Source organism: Eriocheir sinensis, chromosome 61, assembly GCF_024679095.1.
Source record: "Eriocheir sinensis breed Jianghai 21 chromosome 61, ASM2467909v1, whole genome shotgun sequence".
Classification (NCBI taxonomy): Eukaryota; Metazoa; Arthropoda; class Malacostraca; order Decapoda; family Varunidae; genus Eriocheir; species Eriocheir sinensis.
Window position 1 is genome coordinate 6,567,637 of NC_066569.1, and position 23,325 is coordinate 6,590,961.

The following is a 23,325-nucleotide window of genomic DNA, read 5'->3' on the forward strand; positions in this document are numbered from 1 at the left end:
GAATTCACCAGTCATTTTAGTGACCACAAGGGGGGTTGAGGAAGGTAGAGCCCCCTTTTAGTAAGAGCGTGAACACTCCTCATGTATTAAAACTGTGGCAAGCTGCGGGTTGTGGCTGCTGAACAATGGTGTGGGCTACTCTGCCGTCCATGGCTGTGCAGTTTCCCCCACACATTTCATGGCTATTCTTACACTCTACACTGTTCCGTATAGTTTCCCAGGAAGTTTTAAGGTTATTATAAATATATATGACAACGGAGGAGCAATTGGTTACAAAAGAAATAAAGTATAGGTGCATTACTATTACCAATCTTGACCCAATTTTCATGGTCATGTTATAGTCATTATTCACTTGCACAAAATATGAGGCATCGAAGCACTCAAACTAAAAAAAATATATATATAAAGGAAATGTTCCGTGAAGCAGATTTGGGTTAAGTGTGGCTGTCACACGCTCAGGCATGGACCAAGGGGGAGGGGGGGTGCACCTAAGGGATTGAATGTAGAACTAACAACTTTCTGTAAACTAACTTTCGGCCAACACTATCAACCTATCTGTAAACTAACCTTTGACCACTGCTATCAACCTACCTGTAAACTAACCTATGACCACTAGTATCAACCTACCTGTAAACTAACCTATGACCACTGCTATCAACCTATCTGTAAACTAACCTATGACCACTAGTATCAACCTACCTGTAAACTAACCTATGACCACTGCTATCAACCTATCTGTAAACTAATCTTTGACCACTAGTATCATCCTACCTGTAAACTAACCTATGACCACTGCTATCAACCTATCTGTAAACTAACCTATGACCACTAGTATCATCCTATCTGTAAACTAACCTATGACCACTGCTATCAACCTACCTGTAAACTAACCTATGACCACTGCTATCAACCTATCTGTAAACTAACCTATGACCACTAGTATCAACCTACCTGTAAACTAACCTATGACCACTAGTATTACTCTACCTGTAAACTAACCTATGGCTGCTAGTATTGACCTTTTGACGTAACACTGAGACGAGACATAACGGCCGAGCTAAACTTATTAATTAACATATTTTTCAACGGTGAAGACATCACAGTAATAATAACCAGTAATAGTAATGCTAGTAACAACAAATAATAGCAATAATAATAATAATAGCCAGAAATAGTAACTTATAATTATATGCTAGCCAAAAGTAATGAGACAGGAAGAGGAGGAGGAAGGACAAGCAGAAGACAGCAGAGGAGGAAGAACTAAAACAAACAGATGAGAAGGAGGAGGAGGAGGAAGAAACACAGGCATAAGAAAGGAGGAGAAGGAGGAGGATGAAGAGGAACCACAACAAACAGAAAAGGAGGAGGGGGAAGAACCATAATGAGCATAAACAGAGGAAGAAGAAGAGGAGGAGAAGGAGGAAGAGGAGGAGCCACAATGAGTATTAGACAGAGAAGGAAGATGAAGTAGAAGAAAAGTACAAGAAGAAACAGAATAATAATAACAAATAAAAGCAAATGAAAGACAACAGAAACTGACAGAAGGACAGAAAGACATAGAGAGATATGGAAGAAACAGCAGAAGAAGCAGAAGAAAATAAGAGAAACGGAGAAAAGTGGATAAATATAAGAACCGCAAGGAAACAAGAATAGAGAGCAAAAAACACAAGAAAAAGAGAAACAGAAGAAGCAGATGAAATAAGAAACAAGAGGTAAAAAAAGACGAAGAAGCAGAAGCAGAAGAAAATAAGAGAAACGAAGATAAATGGAAAAAAACAAGAAGAAAACAGCGGAGAAACTAGAACAGAGAGTAAAAAAACACGAAAAAGGACGAAAAAAACCCAGAAAAAGTAGAAAAACAAAACCAAGACGAAGAGGAAGAAGCAAAATAAGAAGAGAAATAAGAAAGAATGAGAAGCAAATAAGGAAGAAGAGGAAAGCAAAAACACATGAAAAAGAGAAGCAGGCAAAGCAGAAAAGGATAAAAACAGCAGAAAAACAACAAAACGAAGAAGCAGAAGAAAAGAAGAAACTAAGAAAACTGGATAAATAAGGGGAAGAAAACAGTAGAGAAGAAAAAACACAAAAAAGACATAAAAAGCAGACGAAAAAAACAGAAAAAGCAGAAAAACAAAACAAAGCAGAAGCAGAATAAACAAAATAAGAAAATCCAAGAAAAAACGGAAAACTGGACAAATAGAACAAGAAATGGAGAGAGCAGAAAAACACACGAAAACAGACACAAAAGAAACAGAAAACCAGAAAAAAGCAGACTAGCAGAAGCATAAGAAAATAAGAGAAAGAGAAAACGGAATAAAACAGAAAACAAAAAACACACGGAAACAGACACATAAGCAGAAAAAAAGCAGAAAAACCAAAAAGCAGAACCAGCAGAAGAGACCACCACCACCACCACCACAAGCAGAAGCAGAAAAAAACTGACACAAACAGACACAGAAGCAGCAGAACCCGCCCCCAATAAAGCAGAAAACCCCAAAAAGCAGAAGGACAAGACACCACCACCACCACCACCAGCAGAAGACAACACGAAGAAGCAGAAGCAGAATAAAAATAAGAAAACTGGATAAACAAGAAAAATGGAGAGGAAAAAACACACAAAAACAGACACAGAACAGAGAAAAAAAAACACAGAAAAACAGCAGAAAAACAAAACGAATAAGCAGAAGCACCAGCAGGTCAAAACGAAGCAGAAGAAACAAAATACCCCAAAAAAACACACGCAAACAGACACAGGAGAAGCAGAAAAACCAGAAAAACAGCAGAAAAAAACAAAAAGCAGAAGAAGCAGAAGACACCACCACCACCACCACCACAAGCAGAAGCAGAAGCAGAACCGCCATTTACAGGATGCCAGAGCAGGAGGTGCAGACGAAGGAGCCGATGGTCATGTTGATGTAGGTTGTCCCTCGCTGGCGGCAATCGAGACATGTCCTGTTGGCCTCGAGGGCGCCCTGCTCACGGAGAATTCTCAGGTTCCGCTCCTCTTGCTTCCTCCTGCTCGTGGCCATGTTTGTTCTCTGCTGGGCGGCCTCTCTCCCTCCCTCCCCTGCTGGCCCGCACGCTCTTCTGAAAACTGCTAAATCCCTCTTATCTTTTATCTCTTGCACCTGGGGATGTTACTGTGGCTTCATATTTGCTTCAGTTTTGTCCCTTTTTCCTTCTATGTTACGGAAAAAATGTGTATAGCAGCATGAAACATATATATGGTTAATGCATGCTTCTTCAAACTGCTAAATCGCCCTTATCTTTTATCTATTGCATCTGGGAATGATAGTGTGGCGTGTTCCTGGCCTTATTTGTGACCTTAATTTGTTGTGTTAAGCTCGTGTTGCAGAAAAAAATATATACTTCTTCAAACTGCTAAATCGACCTTATCTTTTATCTATTGCACCCTGGGATGATATTATGGCTTGTTCTCGGCTTTAGTTTTGGTATTTTTTCTTTCCATGATGCGGAAAAAATGTAAATAGCAACATGCAACATATGGTGGCTTCTTCAAACTGCTCAATCGCCCTTATCTTTTATCTACCACACCCGGGGATGATACTATGGCTTGTTCTCGGCTTCAGTTTTGGTGTTTTTTCTTTCCATGTTGTGGAAAAAATGTATATAGCAGCATGCAACATATACGGTGCATGGCTTCTTCAAACTGCTCAATCGCCCTTATCTTTTATCTACCACACCCGGGGATGATATTATGGCTTGTTCTCGGCTTTAGTTTTGGTATTTTTTCTTTCCATGATGCGGAAAAAATGTACATAGCAGCATGCAACATATATGATGGCTTCTTCAAACTGCTCAATCGCCCTTATCTTTTATCTACCACACCCGGGGATGATATTATGGCTTGTTCTCGGCTTCAGTTTTGGTGTTTTTTCTTTCCATGTTGCAGAAAAAATGTATATATACCAGCAAGCAACATATATATATAATGGTTCATGGCTTAATTCTTAATTCAAACTGCTCAATCGCCCTTATCTTTTATCCATTGCGCCTGAGGATGTTACTGTGGCTTCATATTTGCTTTAGTTTTGTCCCTTTTTATTGTTGTGGTTGTCTAATGGTGCGGAAAATATATAGGCCTACAGCAGCAACTTCTTCAAACTATTCATATCTCCCTTAATTATCTTTTATCTTTTACCGCCGGAAAGATTAGCTTCTATCATTTCATCTTTTCTTTTATCTTGTATCTTTTCTTCATTGATTGATTGATTTATTGCTGCAAAGTTGTTTTTCTCCATTGTGGTAAGCTTATAATTAATATGTTGCGAGGAAAAATATATATGTAGCAGTTTTCAGCATATATATAGCGCTTCCATTGCTAGCTTAATTAAATCTGCCTTCTGTTTGATATATTGCAGTGGAAAATACTCCTACTTCTATTTACCATCTTCTTTTAATTATATATCTTGTCATTGCGGTATAGTTAATGTTGCAAAAATCTATATATGTAGCAGAAGATATTGGTCCGTTGTTTTCTCCGTATGGGCTTATTTATTTGTTGTATGTTCTATGAATTAAGTGAATGGCTATTTTACTGAGTTCTTTTTAGTTTTGGTTTTGTGTTGTATTCTTTTTCGTCATGTTTTGCGTCAATCCGCATCAGCTGATGTGTGTTGCTGGAACCCCGAGTGTCAGCCGTGCTAGTAGATTGTCGTACTCAGCACATTGTATACGTCGATTTCTGACTAAAAACTATCCCGCTCACATTATAACGGTGTCAAATGAAACATTCCTAAAAAACTCAATTCTTTGCATAGTTTATACGTGTGGAAGTAATAAACCAGAGTTGCTAAACCGTATTTTAATGTCGTGTTTTGGAATAGTTATCGTACACTTGAGAACGTTGCCCCCTGCTGTCAGCGATCCGAGAGATATGATTTATTAGATTGTCGTACTAAACACAGCGTATTTGCCGATTTCTAACCCAAAGCTATCATATTTACACAAAAAATGACATTCAGCTATAGTTACTATTAAAACTGTTGATTACTGGTGTTTTTTTTTTCGAGTTGGAGGCATAAATCTACCTTCCAAAAGCTGATGTGATTATCGTATTACAGAAATGTTTATCGCGCATGTAACAACGCTGATCAGGGAGGGTCCTTCAAGCCCTTTTTGCCTTTTTTGTGGCGTGGTCGAGTAGCAACAACGCACAGACACCATAAATGGGCCTTCAACAAACTTCTTAAGCTAATATGAATTCGACTTCCTCACGAATATCTCCAGAAACAGTATCACAACATTGAACCGCAGAGGTATATCCCAGTCCTTGCATACTTATAGATAAATGAAGTAAATTAATGTTTTTGCTTTAGATTGACGGAATTAAAGGTAAACTATCCTATTATTCAGCCTGACACTCCAATATTCAGCACAGCCTTCCCTTTGAACACTATAAGCAAGTCCATCTTCATATACAAGTAAATATATTAAATAGTTCATACTTTCAACACATCATAACACCTTTTAACATCCATTTTAATACATGTCGTTGAATGTCTGCCAAATAAATACCAAAAATAATTTGTCAATGGCCAATACTCAAGCGAAAAGGATTTATATGAACTAAACGAAATAGAAACGAAAATAAAGAGGAAGAGGAAGCAAAAAAGAGGATAGAAGAATATAGAGAGAAAACTTGGTAAAGCAAACACGAAAAGAAAGATGAAGAAAAGAGAAGAATTAAGAAGAAGCAGATGGAGACATAATCGAGGCATTCATACAGATACATGAGACACTTCTAGGAAAATAAAGAGGAAGAGGAAGCAAAAATAGGGAATAGAAGAAGTAAGAGAGAAAACTGGGTGAAGAAAACACGAAAAGGAAGGCGAAGAAAAAAGAAGAAGCAGAGAGGAGGCACTCGAACAAATACATGAGACACCCCTTGAAAAGCCTTCCATAGAAAACATATTTTGATGATAAACTAAATCAACTAAGGTATAATTGATTTGCTTCTTATTTAATTCATGAAGACTGCATTTAAAGGAATACATAAAACAAATGAATGAGAAGCAATTCTTAATGTTCTTGTAAGCTCAAAGAGATAAATAGAGAACGTTTCATAGCTGTACTGTTCAGAAGAGAGAGAAAAAAGGACGAAAAGGGTGAGAAAACAATAAAAATAACATAAGTACATGCGAAAGTGTGTAAAGAGAGGAAATAAATAAAGAAGGTACGATAGTTACTGTTAATAATCACAGAAAGAGAGCGAAATGGCGTGGTCAAAACGATGAAAAACAATGAAAAACAAATAATTTAATGCATGGAAAAAGTCTGCAATTGCTTTAAAGTAAAATAATATAATAAAATAGAGGTGAATAGTCACTTTTGATGACAAAAAGAGCTAAATGGCGGAGTTCAGGCAATCAAAAAACAATTAAAACAAGTAATCAAATGAATAAGAAAGCTTGCAACCATCTTAAAGTCATAAATAGTATAAAATAAGGCTTAATAGGTACCGTTGATAAGAGAGAAGGAAATGGCGCAAGGTTTTGGCGGGTAAACAATCACAGTCTGGTCATGGCGAAAGTGGGGAGTGTGTGAGCCGTGGAGAGGATAACTATTTCCCCCGTAGACAGTGAATATGCAGTTTAATGGAGTCTTCGAGGTATCCCCAAGCAACAGGAGGAGTTAGCGGACCAAGGTATGTGATAATTTACCCGTGACACCTAAGGATTGACCGTAAATAAGAAAAAATGTATGCCCTACCGTGATTTTTGTTTATTTCATGTTCCCGCGTTTTTTCGGTGCCTCGTTATATTTCGGTATTTTGGTGCATTTAAACGTGTAAGTTACGTATTATGGAGCAATTAAACAGTTTTGGAACCATGGCGTGGCTTCCTTCAACAAAATAACTCCCACCCCTGTGTTAATTTCTTGTATATTCGCTTTCATTGTTCCTCGTTATATATCGGTGCCTTCTATAGTGTAAGTTACGTATTGTAGAGCAATTAGACACTTTTGGTACCTTGGTGTGACTCTTCAGGAAAAAAAAACCGTGTTAGTTTCTTGTATATACGCTTTCCTGGTGCCTCGTTATATTCCAGTGCCTTCTATAGTGAAAGTTATGTATTATAGAGCAATTAGACACTTTTGGTACCTTGGTGTGACTCTTCAGGAAAAAAAACCGTGTTAGTTTCTTGTATATACGCTTTCCTGGTGCCTCGTTATATTCCAGTGCCTTCTATAGTGTAAGTTATGTATTATAGAGCAATTAGACACTTTTGGCACTTTGGCTTGACTCCCTTCAATACCCCCCCCCCCTCCCCGTGTTAGTTTCTAGTATATGCGTTTTCTTTGTGCTTCGTTATTATAATCCAGTGCTTTCTATGGTGCAAGTTACGTATTTCAGACCAATGACATACTTGTGGCACCATGGCGGGACTCCCTTCAGGAAAACCCCCGTGCGTCGTTTGAGTGTTAGGTAAATAAGTGCTTGTGTTTTACCCGGTGTGTGTTTATGAGTTCTGGACGATAAATTGATAACCACCTGTTGTTTGTGAGACAGTGGTGAGTGGAGGGGCCGACCAAGGAGAGGGAAGGGGTAAAGCTTTATATAAGGATGCGGGGGGGGGGGGGCTGATATTAACAGACTGGCCCATGAATATGATTGTCTGGTCTCTGCGGGATGTTCTGTTCACTTCGACCCCTCAGCTGGAAAAAAAAAAATATGTTCACGGTAAATATTAAGACGGTGCTCCATAAACTTTCGTGTTAAATATCGTCTTATAATAGTATATTCACGGTGAATATTAAGGAGACGGTGCACCTAAAGTCTTCATGTTAGTTAAATATCGTCCTTAAATAGTAGGCTAAGTTCATGATGAATGTTAAAGTGTGCACCATGTCAGTTTCCTTGATAAATATTGTCTTAAAGTATTTTCATGATTATTATTAAGAAGTCTGTGCACCATATCAGTTTCCTTGGTAAATATCGTTTTAACAAAGTATTTCAGGATTGACATTAGCCTATTTTAGGTGCGAGATACGGGCATACCAGCTTCGATAATATAGCTTTTGTTCATGGGTGTGACATGCGGGTTTATTCCACGGCTGGAAAAGTATAATTTCGCGGCGTAGTGCGGTGACACCTGTTCGATCTTGAAGCCCACGCCACCAAGTGCTGAGTACTGCCCTCTGTGAAGCGCCAGACTAACTACAGCTAGCAAACACCTGCCTTCATCCACAGCATGCAACACAGGTGAGTTATCCAGAGTTTTTATTTTTTCAGTAATTTGTCTGTTTTTTTTCTTATAACTTTTGCCTCTTGTACCATACCTACATCTTCAGTAAGGTACAATATGTCATGAGGTGATATAGGCGGCAAATTAAGTATTAAGCCGCCAGTAAGCTACTTCTGTAATAATGTGTTTTCCTAAGGACTGTGATACACTTGTTCTTTACGTTTACGGTGATTGAATTTTTTATGGTGTTATATTATCGTTTGGTAATTTACAGGTCGAGAAATTCGCATTAGATGACAGATGGTGCTGGGTCTTGCTCTCCTGTAGCCTACTGTAGCGTACCGGATCAGGTGAGGTGCAACGCCCATTCGCAGAAATAAAACAAACAATTACATCACAGACTGGCATTTTTGTTTTGAAGTAGCTCCAGTGAATGGTTGTATTTGTTACGAGAAACAAAACCGCACGAAGAAATGGAGGCCAAGAAAATTCACAGAACAGATTGATTGAAGGCTGGGTATTCAAGGAGGATTCTGGACCTTTTTGTCACAGGAGTAATGACCCAACAGAAGCAAGAAGGAGCGCCGTTTTTCCCCAAATAATAGGCTAAAGCAGAAACCTCCAGCCCATAGTGTAGTACGCTGCATTCACCCTTCACAGTGTTCAAAGGAAGGCAGAGATAAGTGTACTATTGTTAGCAGTGTGTGGACAAGACAGCACTTTATTAACCATGTTTTGAGAAATGTCACACCAAACTCAGCTTTAAACACCATTACCATTGCGCTGATGCATACTGAGTGTTAATATCATGCTTAGCAATAAAAAAATATGAGTATTGTTTTTACAAGCTTTTATTTCTTACAAATGATGAATTTGTCATTTTTCTAAATAAATTATGTAATATCTATAAGGTAGATATTTATGATTATCTTAGTGTCATGTAGGGAAATATAAGATCAAGACATTATGGAAAAGTATTGTAAAATGCGGTGGGACTGCTTTCTTTCTGTGTGTGTGTGTGTGTGTGTGTGTGTGGTGAATCGACACTTTTCGTGAACTCACCCGAAATCTAAAGACGCAATCAGTGGGTTAACAGACTGGTAAATATATATCTTTAATCTCTACGGGATGTTCCGCTCACTTTAAATTCCCAGTAAAAGAGCATTGTCGACGAGTAAAATCAAGGAGACTGTACACCATGGGAATATCGTCTTAAAATATTTTCATTCCATGTTTTTTTTATACTCGAAAAAAACAATAGAAAGGTTCCCAGAAACTAACAATCCCCCTTAGTCTCAACTTGTTTATTTACTTTCCATTGAATTCAGAAAGATCAAAACTAATTTCAATCTCAGTTATTTTTCCTATTGAAGGGAAATATGGAAAGGCTAGAAATAACAATCCTTTTCATCTTAACTCCTTTATTCCTGCGTTCATTTCCCTGTCTTCTCACAAGGGCTCGGGGCCACACGAAGGTCAGGGTCATGGCAGCGAGCTATTTCAAAGAAACACATGTCAGAGTACTCTTTGCCGTGCCGATCACACACAGGTAGCTCAAGGACCGCCGGGCAGAACCGGGGACACTGGGGGGCTGAGGGAGGAGGCGGGGAATGGAAATGGATTAAAGTCAAAGATTCGGTTGCATAAGGGAAGAGAAAGGGAATATGAGGATGTGGTAGTAGTGTGGTGTGGTATAATGTGTCCCTCCTGATGGATAAGGGAACTGAAGGAGGATTTGAGGATTAGTTGATGTTAGTGTTGCGTGTTTAGGCAGATCTCATGTATGCTTTGTCTTCTTTTTCGTGCTGTTGGTTTCGTTATTGGATTAAAGATTGAAATTTAAAAGGGAAGGAATGGGGAAAAATGAGCTGATGTGGTATACGAATGTCAGCTTTCTCTCGTATATTCTTGCCTTTATTATTTTCTGCTGCTAGATTTGCTTTAGTGTAAAGCAGAGGTTCCCAAACTTGACGATGACGAGTCCCAGCCGAGGACCCCCAATCAAACAAAATTTATCATTACCATATCGGGATACCCAGTACTACCCAGTTCAACGTAGTCAATGGAATGGTTTTTATTTAGTACGCTGTGAAGCCACGCTTGTTCTTGCTGCAGCTGCTGGGGATAAAGATGGAACAAAGTAGCAAATGAAAGAGACAAACGCATATGTGTGTACATTTTAGCAGCTGTTTACTTTCTGAATCACTTACAATTCTGGAAAGACATGTAAATGAAGTGTATACATTTGATACGGTTTTGTTGTATAAATGTAACTATTATTCACTGTAAAGAAAAGTGTAAAAAAACAAAAACAAAACAGAATTATAAATTATTACAGTTCTAAACATAAACGTTATCGGTTAGTTAAGTATAAACATATTTTTTTCTGTACAATTGTTTGTACCAAATTAGGTTAGACTTCTAAAATTCGGCATTGAATAAAAATAAATGTAGACAAAAAGCAGTTTAAAACAAATCAATAAAAATGGCAATAATAAGGGCAATATATAGCTTAGGTATGTATTATGATGATTCTGTATGTTTGATTATTACAGTACATCAATCGTATGAAGAAAATTGTTGTAAACGTGTTAATACATGGAGAACAGTTAACTTTAAAAATAACATTAGTATAAAGATGAACCAAAGCTGTATTAATGCCACGTTGAATATCAGAAGTCCAGTTCGTTCCAAATTGGAGTAGGTCGGTTCGGTCCGGGTCGGTATGCCATTGTCTTCCTCTTGTAGTAGTAGTAGTAGTAGTAGTAGTAGTAGTAGTAGTAGTAGTAGTAGTAGTAGTAGTTGTAGTAGTAGTAGTGATAGTAATAATAGTAGAAATAGTAGTAGTAGTAGTAGTAGTAGTAGTAGTAGTAGTATAGGAGGACAAGGACGAGGAATGTTACTATTGTTGCCGCTGTTGTTGTTCGATGCTGTGGAAGTGTCCAGATTCTGCCGTCTGATGGAAGCAGCGTCGCATCGTCACTTGAACCTATCTTCGGATCTTCTCTGGGGTACATTTCTTTCTCCTACTCACAAAGAACATACTTAACATCTGGGAAGCGTCAAAAAACAAAAAAACAAAAGGAAAGGAGTCTATTCCGATGCCGCTTTCTCGCTTGTTGGTCTAGCGTCTGTTGCATCACCCCGTCGATTCTTTAGCAGGTCAGCTCTAGCAAGGGCCGTCACTGACTTGGCAGAGCTCAGGGTTGTTTCTGCAGGTCGCCTCCACTCCCAGGCTGTACGAGTTGCTGTAGGTCTTCCCGTCGCTGCCACATACGGGATCGTCCACAGCAGGGCAGAATCTTGGGCACTTGAGTTGCTATACTGGGGAAGGGAAGAAAGGGAGATGGTAGTGTGCGTGTGTGTGTGGCCTTCTGTGTTGAGGGCATGAGTTGTGTGAGTGTGTTGCATGAGTTGTAGTGTTCTGTTTATATGTATGTAAATAACACGCAAAATTTTAAGGATAACTATGATATATCCAAAAACCTGTGCATATTATTTACACACACACACACACACACACACACACACACACACACACACACACACACACACACACACACTCACAGTTTCATTAGGTAAAGCATTCCATCTTTCAATTACTGTTCAAGTAAAGGTAAAGTTGGGGTTCTGTTTATATGTGTGTAAATAACACGCAAAAGTTTAAGGATAACTATAATATATCCTAAAACCTGTGCATATTATTTACACACACACACACACACACACACACACACACACACACACACACACACACACACACACACACACACACACACACACAGTTTCATTTGGTAAAGCATTCCATCTTTCAGTTACTGTTCAAGTAAAGGTAAAGGTGGGAGCATAGACCTTATCTACGCGTTGGTTATGGTGACATCCACAAAAAACATCACATGTCAACAGACGCACTCCCTACGGGTGGCTAGGGAGAGCTACTACTACTACTACTATTACTACTACTACTACCACCACCACCACCACCACTACTACTACTACGTATTAATAATAATGATAATAATAGTAATAATAATAATAATAATTATAATAAAAGCAACTACTACTACTTCTATTGATATTACTACTGCTAGTACTTTACTACTAATACTACTACTATTACTACTATTACTGTTACTTACTCTAACACTCCCCATATCTGACAAGAGTCAATCGACGGTTGACGCAGCGCTTTTGTGCCTTCAGCGCACACGGGTTTCCGTAGGTCCTGCCGTCGCTGCCACACACAGGGTTGTACTCGAGGGTGCAGACCCCGGGGCAGTTATGTCGCTCCTGGGCTAAAGGGGGAGGGGGACAGAGGGCATATTGGGTATTAAGAGGGTTACATTCTTAAACATTTCGACACCCGAGCACACATATTTGACAGGGCTTTCATAGGTGTTGTGGGCATTTTCGTGTGTAGTTTTAAGACCCTGGTGATAGTTGCAATGCAAGATGGCAATGCAAGATGGCGCCACTATAAACACTTGCCTGCGCCACAACGGGCTGGGGCCGACCATCAGGCCCTACTACGAAGGAAGGCCTACCGGCGCAACAGGCGAAGACGTAAAAAAAAAAAAAAAGTTTCTACTGTATCATGAACCTCAAAAAACACTCGTTAAAACCCTTTTCAGCTTTTGAAAATAGGTGATGTAAGAGATGGAAGCGTGTGGAAATACAGATCAGAGTGTCGTAATAAGGGGAAGGGGTGCTAAGTTTTGTGAGGTGGGTAGGAAACGGAGGTGTGGGTGGTGATGGTGTTCTGGGGTGCGAGTACTGGGGAAAGGAGGTGCTATACTTGGGTTGGGGTAGTGAAGCGTGTAATGGTAATCAAAAAGGTTCCAAAGGGTCAGGGTTGTTTGATTTATATCAAGTTGATTTAAATCAAGATTTAAATCAAATGATTTTTTTTAATCATTTATTTATATCAAGATTTGTTGTTTCATTTTTTTAATGTCGTTGATTTAAATCTTGATCTTATTGCAGGGCAACAACATAGAATGGAGAAAATAAACAAAGAAAACACTAACTTTGATATCAATATTTTCCATGACAACTTCACAAATTTTCCTGAGTGATTAGTCCATTATATATATCTTCCGTCAGCCACACCTGGTCCGTCCAGTGTCCTGGAGCAGAACAAGACACTGACCGCCTTTCTGACAGTATCTTGCTGAGGCAGGGTGATGGTTTCAAAAGTGTTTTACAACATAAGCCCCATGTACTCAGCCATAACGCTTGCTCCCATCTTTACTCTTTTGGCTGGCCCCAGCCAATTGGTGGAGCAGGGAACTGTTTTACAGTGCCGCCATCCTGCTTTGCTAATCCCCCCCCCCCCCCAGAATGGGACAAAAACACCAAATACAGGAAGTGGCAGTAAAGGAAATATTTGAATTATATCCCCCTATTTTTCAAAGAATCACTTCACATACTCACATGGATCATCCACAGCCTTTTCTGATACTTTCATTTGAAGCTGCTGTCATTTTTCTTTGTGCAATTTCAGTTAGGACATGTCCAAAACATGATATGATCTGCTTAGACTTTTAAGGGACTAAACAGAGTTGTGGTGTATTACTGGCTCATTGCTGGCTGGCTGCGGCTGGTCAGTCTTTGGATTGGCTCAAACAGCCAACCAGATTAGTTATGGTGATGGAATATGATACAAGAATACTCCAAAATGTGTTTTAAACCAATGTAAAGAAAATTGAGGTTTACATTCATATAATTATTTTCATTAATAAAAAAAATCGATTTAAAATCTAATAAATCTGATTTAAATAAAAAAGTCCGATTTAAAAAAAAAAACAACAACCCAGGAAAGGCATTACCCAGGCATACAGAGCAGGTGTGACCTCTGGGTTGATTACAGTTTACCTTCTCGAGGTTTCCCCAGGTACCCATTTAGCCAGTATCCACCAGCCTGTAAGGGAGAATTAAGAGCTAGGTGGACTGCTCGATGAGTGGCCAGGGCAGAATCGAACTCGTTCCCGCTGATTCGTAGCTAAGGGTACTAAACAGTGCACCACGGAAGTCAAGATCCACGGAAAAGCGACTCTTGCATGGAGGCTCTTTCTATTTTTATGTATGTACAGCTATTTTTGAGAGCTACGCGCTAGCGCGCGCGAGAGAGAGAAAGAGAGAGAGAGAAAAAGAGAGAGAGAGAGAGAGAGAGAGAGAGAGAGAGAGAGAGAGAGAGAGAGAACCTAACAATCATCTTTCTACTAAACTGACTCGTCTAGAAATATTTAAATGAATCACTGCTACTATGATGCTATTTGTATACCAGGAAATTGTTGTTTTTTATTTATCTTATTTTATTTTATTTTTACTTTTATAAGTGAAAGGAAAATGCGAGCCGCGAGGAAAGTACGTGCTTAAAACTACTTGTTTTTACCAGCTCGTGATATTTAGCATTCTAGTGACGATTGGGAACAAAAAGTAGTTGGAAGTAATAATGCGCTTAAACTTACTCGTTACCTACTTGTGTTTGGAAATATTATAATGACGTTTAAGAACAAAAGGTAAATGGGCAGTTAAATTTTGATAGACAGAAGGACCCAATTAAACAGATTAGGACCAAAAACGGAAGCTGTCATATGGAATCTCTCTCTCTCTCTCTCTCTCTCTCTCTCTCTCTCTCTCTCTCTCTCTCTCTCTCTCTCTCTCTCTCTCTCTCTCTCTCTCTCTCTCTCTCTCTCCTCGACTCCTGGGGCTGCTAAAAGGACCCAATTAGATACCCATTAGCTCCAAAAAATGGCAACCACGTGCTATAGATTTGTCTCAGATATTTCGGTTTAACTGCGCAGTGTAAATTCGTACGCTTTTCTCTAACGGACAGACATCTCTCAGGTCAAGATTTCTGTCTAATAAATCAACACTGACGTTGCATATTTCCTTTTAACTTTTGCATATAAATTCTAAGCTGCACGATCTCTATTTTTGCCTATGAACTCAAAACTGTGGAGGTAATTTTTGTCAATAAATAACTAAAAATAACCTGCGCCTGTAAATTTTATTTATAAACTGAAAACTTATTGTAATTTTTGTCTATAGATTCAAAACTGTGATTGTATTTTTTGCCTATTAACTCAAAAACTTCGCTCATGTTTTTTTGCCTGTAAGCTCAACACTGTGCTTGTAACTCCTGCCTATAAGTGGAAAACTGAAGTATTGCAATTTCTGCATGGTAACTGAAAACTGCTCTTGTAACTTTTGCTTATGAACTTGAAAATGATTGTAACACTTTCTTTATAAACACACAAAACTACGCTTATAATATTTTCGTATAGATTCAAAATTTTACTTAAAATTTTACATCCACATTCTCCGTTTCGACTTCGCGATGTTTTGTTTCCTTGCCCAAAGTCAGAGCGCGCCATCTGTTGTTTATATTTCGGCAGCACAGCGAACCTTGCTCTCAGACGCTTTCGACTTTCACCACAACGATTTCCAAGGTCACAAGGAATATATGTCTGGTTCTTATGAGAGTCTTCAACGTTCACGGTGCAGAAGAAGCCTTGTCAAACTATTACTAGGTTCGCAAAACTATCCGTGGACATATTCACAACTCTTACGAAATCATCAACAAATATGTGTGTAGACCCCGAAGCGTTCTAGAATATGAGCGTTAGGTTCAACTGTCATGCTTCTTTGTATTATTTAATCACTAAAACTTGAACGTGACGGTGAACATTGAAATTTATGAATTAGAGCGAACTGTTACATTATAATTGTTGTTATTATTATTATTATTATTATTATTATTATTATTATTATTATTATTATTATTATTATTATTATTATTATTATTACTACTACTACTACTACTACTACTACTACTACTACCACTACTACTACTATTATGCCACTATTACTTCTACTGCTATGTACACTACTATTTCTACAACTACTAATACTGGTACTTACGCTGCCCCGTCACCATCAGCACCATCACCGCCACCATCGCCACCACCACGGTTCCTCGCATCATTTTCTTCTGTCCTTCAGCACAGAAAACGGAAAACCTAAAACGCAGAAATAGAAAACGAAAACGAATGTAGAGTAGAATATAAAAAGGAATAAAGGAAAATAAAATGGGAGAAGTGAAGGAAAATAATGAGGGAAGAAAGAAATGATGAAAGAAGAAAGAAAGAAAAAGGGAGAAGGAGGAGAGAAGGATGAAAGGGAGAGATGGAGGGAGGGAAACCGGTTATCTGTCCGAAATACAGACGGCAGGACAAGAGAGAGAGAGAGAGAGAGAGAGAGAGAGAGAGAGAGAGAGAGAGAGATAAAGGAGTAGAGAAAGAGAGGGAGGGAAGTAAAAGGAGATGGGGAAAGAAGAAGAAAAGGATTCGAAGAAAGACAGACAAATACAAAAACGCAAAAGAAACGTTAAAGAAAAATTTAAAAAGGCGATATTTAGAGAAACAAAAGCGAAAAAAAACTACATCCTTTAAACACACACACACACACACACACACACTCACCTGCCACCCGACACACCTGATTGCTGGAGAGAAACTGAAGCTCTCCGGAACACCTCCTGGTTTTGTCTGCACCTCGTGACGTCACACAAGCAAGCAGGGAAATCATTCTTGTGGTGGTATTAGGCATGTGTGTATGTATGTATGTAGGTATGGGTGGATTTATGTATGTATGGATGGATGGATCGTATACATGAAGGTTAAAAATTTGGTATCATGTTAATCCGGCAAGCTACTTAATTTTATGGATAGAAAAAGCAGGAGAGTCGTGTTTGTGGTGGTATAAGATACGTGTGTAATACTAATAATGTATGTATGTATGTATATTTGAATAAAAATATCACATGTGAAAGTTAAGAGAAGTTAGATCGTCGTGCATCTTTATCTAAACTACTTAATGCTATGAATCAACTCTGAATGTATACAGGCAGGAGTGTAGAGTTTATGGGGATGTAATTCACGTTTGTGTGTATGTGTGTGTGTATGTATGTATGTATGTATGTATGTATGCATGTATGAATCAAAGTATTGTTTATATGAAGGTTAAAAATGGTTAGGTCATTATGCTTTTTTGGTAAAAACTACGTATAATGTTATGAAGCCAATATAAATGTTATGGCCGTAGTGTTGTGAATCCCATCCTACAACCGGTTTGTTTTTTACCGTAATGGAGACAACTCAAGGGCATAAAAATGGATTTAAAAATCCTACTGGCACTGCTCCTGTAAATCGATGAAAGATAGAGTAGCCGAAAATGTCATATATGGTTTCAAACATAGGAAAGTGTATCTTAACACAAACGATGCCCAGAGAACAGCTTCTACGCCTTTTCTTTTGTCATGTCACTCCTGGTGGTGGAATTTCCCATGACGATTTGGGGGATTGCTACAAGGAGGAGAAGGAGGAGGAGGAGGAGGAGGAGGAGGAGAAAGAAGAGGAGGAGGAGGAGGAGGCGAAGGCGTAGCAACAAGGTGGAAGGAGACCCTTCCGCCGTCACAGTCTGAGGAGCTGCTGTGTAAACATACGGGAAGATCTACAAAGGGAAGAGCAAATCATTGTGGGTGATTCTTATCTTGTGAAACTTGCAACACACCAACATAACAATTATCCCCATTGTAACTTGTGAACGCTGTAAGATCTTGTGAGGGGCGTTGGTCTGGTGATTTAGAGAGCGCAGCCATGGAAGTGGTGTGGTAAGGCGGTTCGAACCTTTGTGCAGATGCGTGACGTCAGGAAGGGCATCCGAGCCACAATCTCAATAACATCGACCCTATTATGCACACTGGGTAAAAGGTGTCAAGAGAAAGAAGAATACTGTCAAATTATGTTTCTTCCTTCCTCTTAGATTTGCCTTCGCTCTTTTGTCTTACAGGAACATTAGGTAAAAGCTGTAACGAAAAAGATGAAGAACACTGTCAAATGATCCTTTCTTCCTCCCTTCTATATTTGTCCTCTCCTTCGCGCCTTTAAGTTATGGAAACGTTAGGTAGAAGCTGTCAAGAGGAAGAAAAAGAATACTGTTAGATAATGATCGTTCCTTCCTTCCTTCCTTCCTTCTTCCTTTTAGATTTGTCTTTTTCGCGCCTTAATCTTATGGGCACATTAGATAAAAGCTATCAAGATGAAGAAAACACTTCTGAATGTATCCTCTCCTTGAAGGGAATACGGGTCTTTGTCTTTATATGTATTTCATGTAGAGACATAAGCAGACGGGGAGAGAAACAGAGACACGGGACCCCCCAAAGCGGTGACCCCGTATGAACATTGGGTATAGGCTGTCAATAAGAGGGAGAAGAACACTTAGACGCTGATTATTCATCCTTTCTATATTTGTCCTCTCCCCTTGAAGGGAACTCGCGCCATTGTCTTTGTATATGTATATGTATTTTTTGAAGACAGACAGACAGACAGACAGACAGACGAGGAGAGAAACAGAAACATAGTACCCTCTCAAGCTGTCAAGAGGAAGAAGAAGAACACTGTTACACGATGATCCTTCCTTATAGAATTTGTCTCACGGGCCCATCACCAGTTTGTGGTATTGCTAAATGAGAGAAGGTGGAAGTCAGATAGTGATGTGTGTAAAGTTAAATACAGAATAATACGTATTTATTCTTGGAAGTGTTTATTCATGTAGATACGTATTGCTATAGTTTTTAATTTCGTTTTTATTCTCTATAATTCGAAATTTTGGGATTTTCACGTATAATTTGAATATGGAGGTTCATCTACTATCTTCATGTTTGAATGTTTTGTATGTATGTTAGTACATAATGTAGACAGATAAACAAACAGACAGACACCAGGGAGAGAAGTCAAAGAAACTCACATTCCTACGTTTTGTATAATTTTAAACAGGATTATATAAAAGAGTATAAAATAAAGCGCGCACACACACACACACACACACACACACACACACACACACACACACACACACACACACACATATCATATCACCTTGTGGGGAATCCTGGATTTTTAAGAAGGAGGAGGAGGAGGAGGAAGAAGAGGATGACAGGTGTAAACAAATCGCACGAACTAGGAAAAATTTCTTTATTGCTGAGTCAACCAGGAAGGGAGAGAAAAGGGGAATCCTGGAGTTTCTTAAGTAAACCAGATCACCTTGAAGAGGAGGAGGAGCAGGAAAAAGAGGAGGAGGAGGAGGCTAATAAAAGGTTTTGAAGGTCATATGAAGAATTAAAAGAAAAAAACTGAATAAAAAAAAGAACGACAAAGAAGCAACAGAAAAAAAACGAGAGAAAGACGAAAAACAAAACAAAAGTAAGCAGAAAAACAAAACCAATATGTAAAGGAAGAAACAAAATAAGAAGATAAAAGAAATACGGGAGAATAAGGGAGAAGGCGAAGCAAAAACACACGAAAACAGACAGAAGAAACAGGAATAAGAGAAGACAATAAGAAATAAAAAGAACCAATCAAACTAAGATGAAGAGGAAAACAAAATAAGAAATGGAGAAAACTGGATAAATAAAATAACAGCAAAGAAACAAGAATACAAAGCAAAAACGCAAGAAAAGAGAAGCAGAAGAAATAGACGAAAAAATAAACAGAAAAAAAGACTAAGATGAAGAGGAAGAAACAGAATAAGATAATAAGACGAAACTAAGAAAATGAATAATTAAGAAAACTGCAAAGAAAGAAGATAAAAAAAAGTGTGTGAACAAGACAACACTTTGCCTTAATCATGTTTTGAGAAATGTCACACCCAGCTCAGCTTTAAACACCATTACAAGTGCGCTGATGCATACTGAGTGTTAATATAATGCTTAGGAATAAAATATGAATAATGTTTTCCCAAGCTTTTATTTCTTACAAATGATGAATTTGTCATTTTTTAAAATAAACTGTAATATCTATAAGGTACACATTTATGGTTATCTTAGTGTCATGTAGGGATATATAAGATGAAGACGATGGAAAAGTATTGTAAAATGTGGTGGGACTGCTTTCTGTGTGTGTGTGTGTGTGTGTGTGTGTGTGTGTGTGTGTGGAGAATCGACAGTTTTCGTGAACTCGCCCGAAATCTAAAGACGCAATCAGTGGCTTAACAGACTGGTAAATATATATCTTTAATCTCTACGGGATGTTCCGCTCACTTTGAATTCCCAGTAAAAGAGGTTTGTCGACGAGTAAAATCAAGGAGACTGTACACCATGGGAATATCGTCTTAAAATATTTTCATTTCATTTTTTTTTATACTCGAAGAAAACTATAGAAAGGTTCCCAGAAACTAACAAGCCCTCTTAGTCTCAACTTCTTTATTTACTTTGCTTTGAATTCAGAAAGATCAAAACTAAATTTAATCCGTTATTTTTCCTATTAAAGGGAAATATGGAGAGGCTAGAAATAACAATCTTTTTCACCTTAACTCCTTTGTTCCTCCCTTCACTTCCCTGTCTTCTCACAAGGGCACGGGGCCACACGAAGGTCAGGGTCATGGCAGCGAGCTATGTTAAAGAAACACATGCCAGAGTACTCCTTGCCGTGCTGATCACACAGGTAGCTCAAGGACCGCCGGGCAGAACCGGGGACACTCGGGGGCTGGGGGAGGAGAGGGGTAATGGAAATGGATAAAAGTTAAGATTCGGTTGGATAAGAAAAGAGAAAGGGGATATGAGGATGTGGTAGTTGTGTGGTGCGGTATAATGTATCCCTCCTGATGGATAAGGGAATTGAAGGAGGATTTGAGGATTAGTTGATGTTAGTGTTGCGTGTTTAGGCAGATCTCATGTATGCTTTGTCTTCTTTTTCGTGCTGTTGGTTTCGTTATTGGATTAAAGATTGAAATTTAAAAGGGAAGGAATGGGGAAAAATGAGCTGATGTGGTATACGAATGTCAGCTTTCTCTCGTATATTCTTGCCTTTATTATTTTCTGCTGCTAGATTTGCTTTAGTATCAAGCAGAGTTTCCCAAACTTGACCATACCAAGGACCCCCAGACATGCTGAGTCCCAGCCGAGGACCCCCAATCAAACAAAATTTATCATTACCATTCCGGGATACCCAGTACAACCCAGTTCAACGTGATCAATGGAATGGTTTTTATTTAGTATGCTGTGAAGCCACGCTTGTTCTTGCTGCACCTGCTGGGGATAAAGATGGAACAAAGTAGCAAATGAAAGAGACAAACGCATAATTTATGTGTGTACATTTTAACAGCTGTTTACTTTCTGAATCACTTACAATTCTGGAAAGACATGTAAATGAAGTGTATACATCTTATACGTTTTTGTTGTATAAATGTAACTATTATTCACTGTAAAGAAAAGTGTAAAAAAACAAAAACAAAACAGAATTATAAATTATTACAGTTCTTAACATACACGTTAGTTGGTTAGTTAAGTAGAAACATATTTTTTTCTGTACAATTGTTTGTACCAAATTAAGTTAGACTTCTAAAATTCGGCACTGAATAAAAATAAATGTAAATAAGAAGCAGTTTAAAATAAATCAATAAAAATGGCAATAATAAGGGCAATATATAGCTTAGGTATGTATTATGATGATTCTGTATGATTGATTATTACAGTACATCAATCGTATGAAGAAAATTGTTCTAAAAGTGTCAATACATGAAACACAGTTAACCTTAAAAATAGTATCAGTATAAAGATGAACCAAAGCTGTATTAATGCCCGTTGAAGATCAGAAATTCAGTTCGTTCCAAATTGGAGTAGGTCGGTTCGGTCCGGGTCGATATACCATTGTCTTCCTCTGGTAGTAGTAGTTGTTGTAGTAGCAGTAGTAGTAGTAGTAGTAGTAGTAGTAGTAGTAGTAGTAGTAGTAGTAGTAGTAGTAGTAGTAGTAGTAGTGATAGTAATAATAGTAGAAATTGTAGTAGTAGTAATAGTAGTAGTAGAGGAGGACGAGGACGAGGGATGTTGCTATTGTTGCCGCTGTTGTTGTTTGATGCTGTGGAAGTGTCCAGATTTTGCCGTCTGATGGAAGCAGCGTCGCATCATCACTTGAACCTATCTTCGGATCTTCTCTGGGGTACATTAGTTTCTCCTACTCACAAAGAACATACTTAATATCTGAAGAGCGTCAAAAAACAAAAAAAGGAAAGGAGTCTATTCCGATGTCGCTTTCTCGCTTGTTGGTCTAGCGTCTGTTGCATCACCCCGTCGATTCTTTAGCAGGTCAGCTCTAGCAAGGGCCGTCACTGACTTGGTAGAGCTCAGGGTTGTTTTTGCAGGTCGCCTCCACTCCCAGGCTGTACGAGTTGCTGTAGGTCTTCCCGTCGCTGCCACATACGGGATCGTCCACAGCAGGGCAGAATCTTGGGCACTTGAGTTGCTAATCTGGGGAAGGGAAGAAAGGGAGATGGTAGTGTGCGTGTGTGTGTGGCCTTCTGTGTTGAGGGCATGAGTTGTGTGAGTGTGTTGCATGAGTTGTAGTGTTCTGTTTATATGTGTGTAAATAACACGCAAAATTTTAAGGATAACTATGATATATCCAAAAACCTGTGCATATTATTTACACACACACACACACACACACACACACACACACACACACACACACACACACACTCACAGTTTCATTAGGTAAAGCATTCCATCTTTCAATTACTGTTCAAGTAAAGGTAAAGTTGGGGTTCTGTTTATATGTGTGTAAATAACACGCAAAAGTTTAAGGATAACTATAATATATCCTAAAACCTGTGCATATTATTTACACACACACACACACACACACACACACACACACACACACACACACACACACACACACACACACACACAGTTTCATTTGGTAAAGCATTCCATCTTTCAGTTACTGTTCAAGTAAAGGTAAAGGTGGGAGCATAGACCTTATCTACGCATTGGTTATGGTGACATCCACAAAAAACATCACATGTCAACAGACGCACTCCCTACGGGTGGCTAGGGAGAGCTACTACTACTACTACTACTACTACTACTATTACTACTACTACTACCACCACCACCACTACTACTACTACGTATTAATAATAATGATAATAATAGTAATAATAATAATAATTATAATAAAAGCAACTACTACTACTTCTATTGATATTACTACTGCTAGTACTTTACTACTAATACTACTACTATTACTACTATTACTGTTACTTACTCTAACAC

At 38.6% G+C, this 23,325-nt stretch overlaps 1 protein-coding gene and 2 long non-coding RNA genes across 11 annotated transcripts in view; 1 reads left to right on the plus strand and 2 right to left on the minus strand.

Moving 5' to 3' along the window:
• The window catches only part of LOC126986265 (uncharacterized), a 2,797-nt gene extending 1,481 nt beyond the window's left edge, over positions 1–1,316 (minus strand). Inside the window, exons 1-3 of the long non-coding RNA XR_007739467.1 lie at positions 856–1,316; positions 772–819; positions 1–735 (exon numbers count right to left, since the gene is read on the minus strand). The exon at positions 1–735 is cut by the window's left edge and continues 1,481 nt beyond it. This is a non-coding gene — a long non-coding RNA (uncharacterized LOC126986265). The remainder of the gene's footprint in view (positions 736–771; positions 820–855) is intronic.
• LOC126986262 (arf-GAP domain and FG repeat-containing protein 1-like) overlaps positions 1–3,087 on the minus strand; it is a 31,253-nt gene extending 28,166 nt beyond the window's left edge. For 8 of the 9 annotated variants that reach the window (XR_007739461.1, XR_007739464.1, XR_007739462.1 and 5 more), the window contains exon 1: positions 2,866–3,087. Coding sequence is in view for 3 of the 9 variants with exons in the window: in XM_050842238.1 (XP_050698195.1) it covers positions 2,866–3,029 (164 nt within the window). In the remaining 6 variants the exon portion in view is untranslated. The remainder of the gene's footprint in view (positions 1–2,865) is intronic. The other variant, XM_050842239.1, reaches the window with a different exon arrangement.
• A 4,515-nt stretch (positions 3,088–7,602) lies between these two features.
• On the plus strand, positions 7,603–22,461 carry LOC126986271 (uncharacterized). Its single transcript, XR_007739472.1, has 3 exons — positions 7,603–8,224; positions 8,482–10,164; positions 21,121–22,461. It is a non-coding gene; the product is annotated as an uncharacterized LOC126986271 (long non-coding RNA).
• Positions 22,462–23,325: the final 864 nt, after the last annotated feature.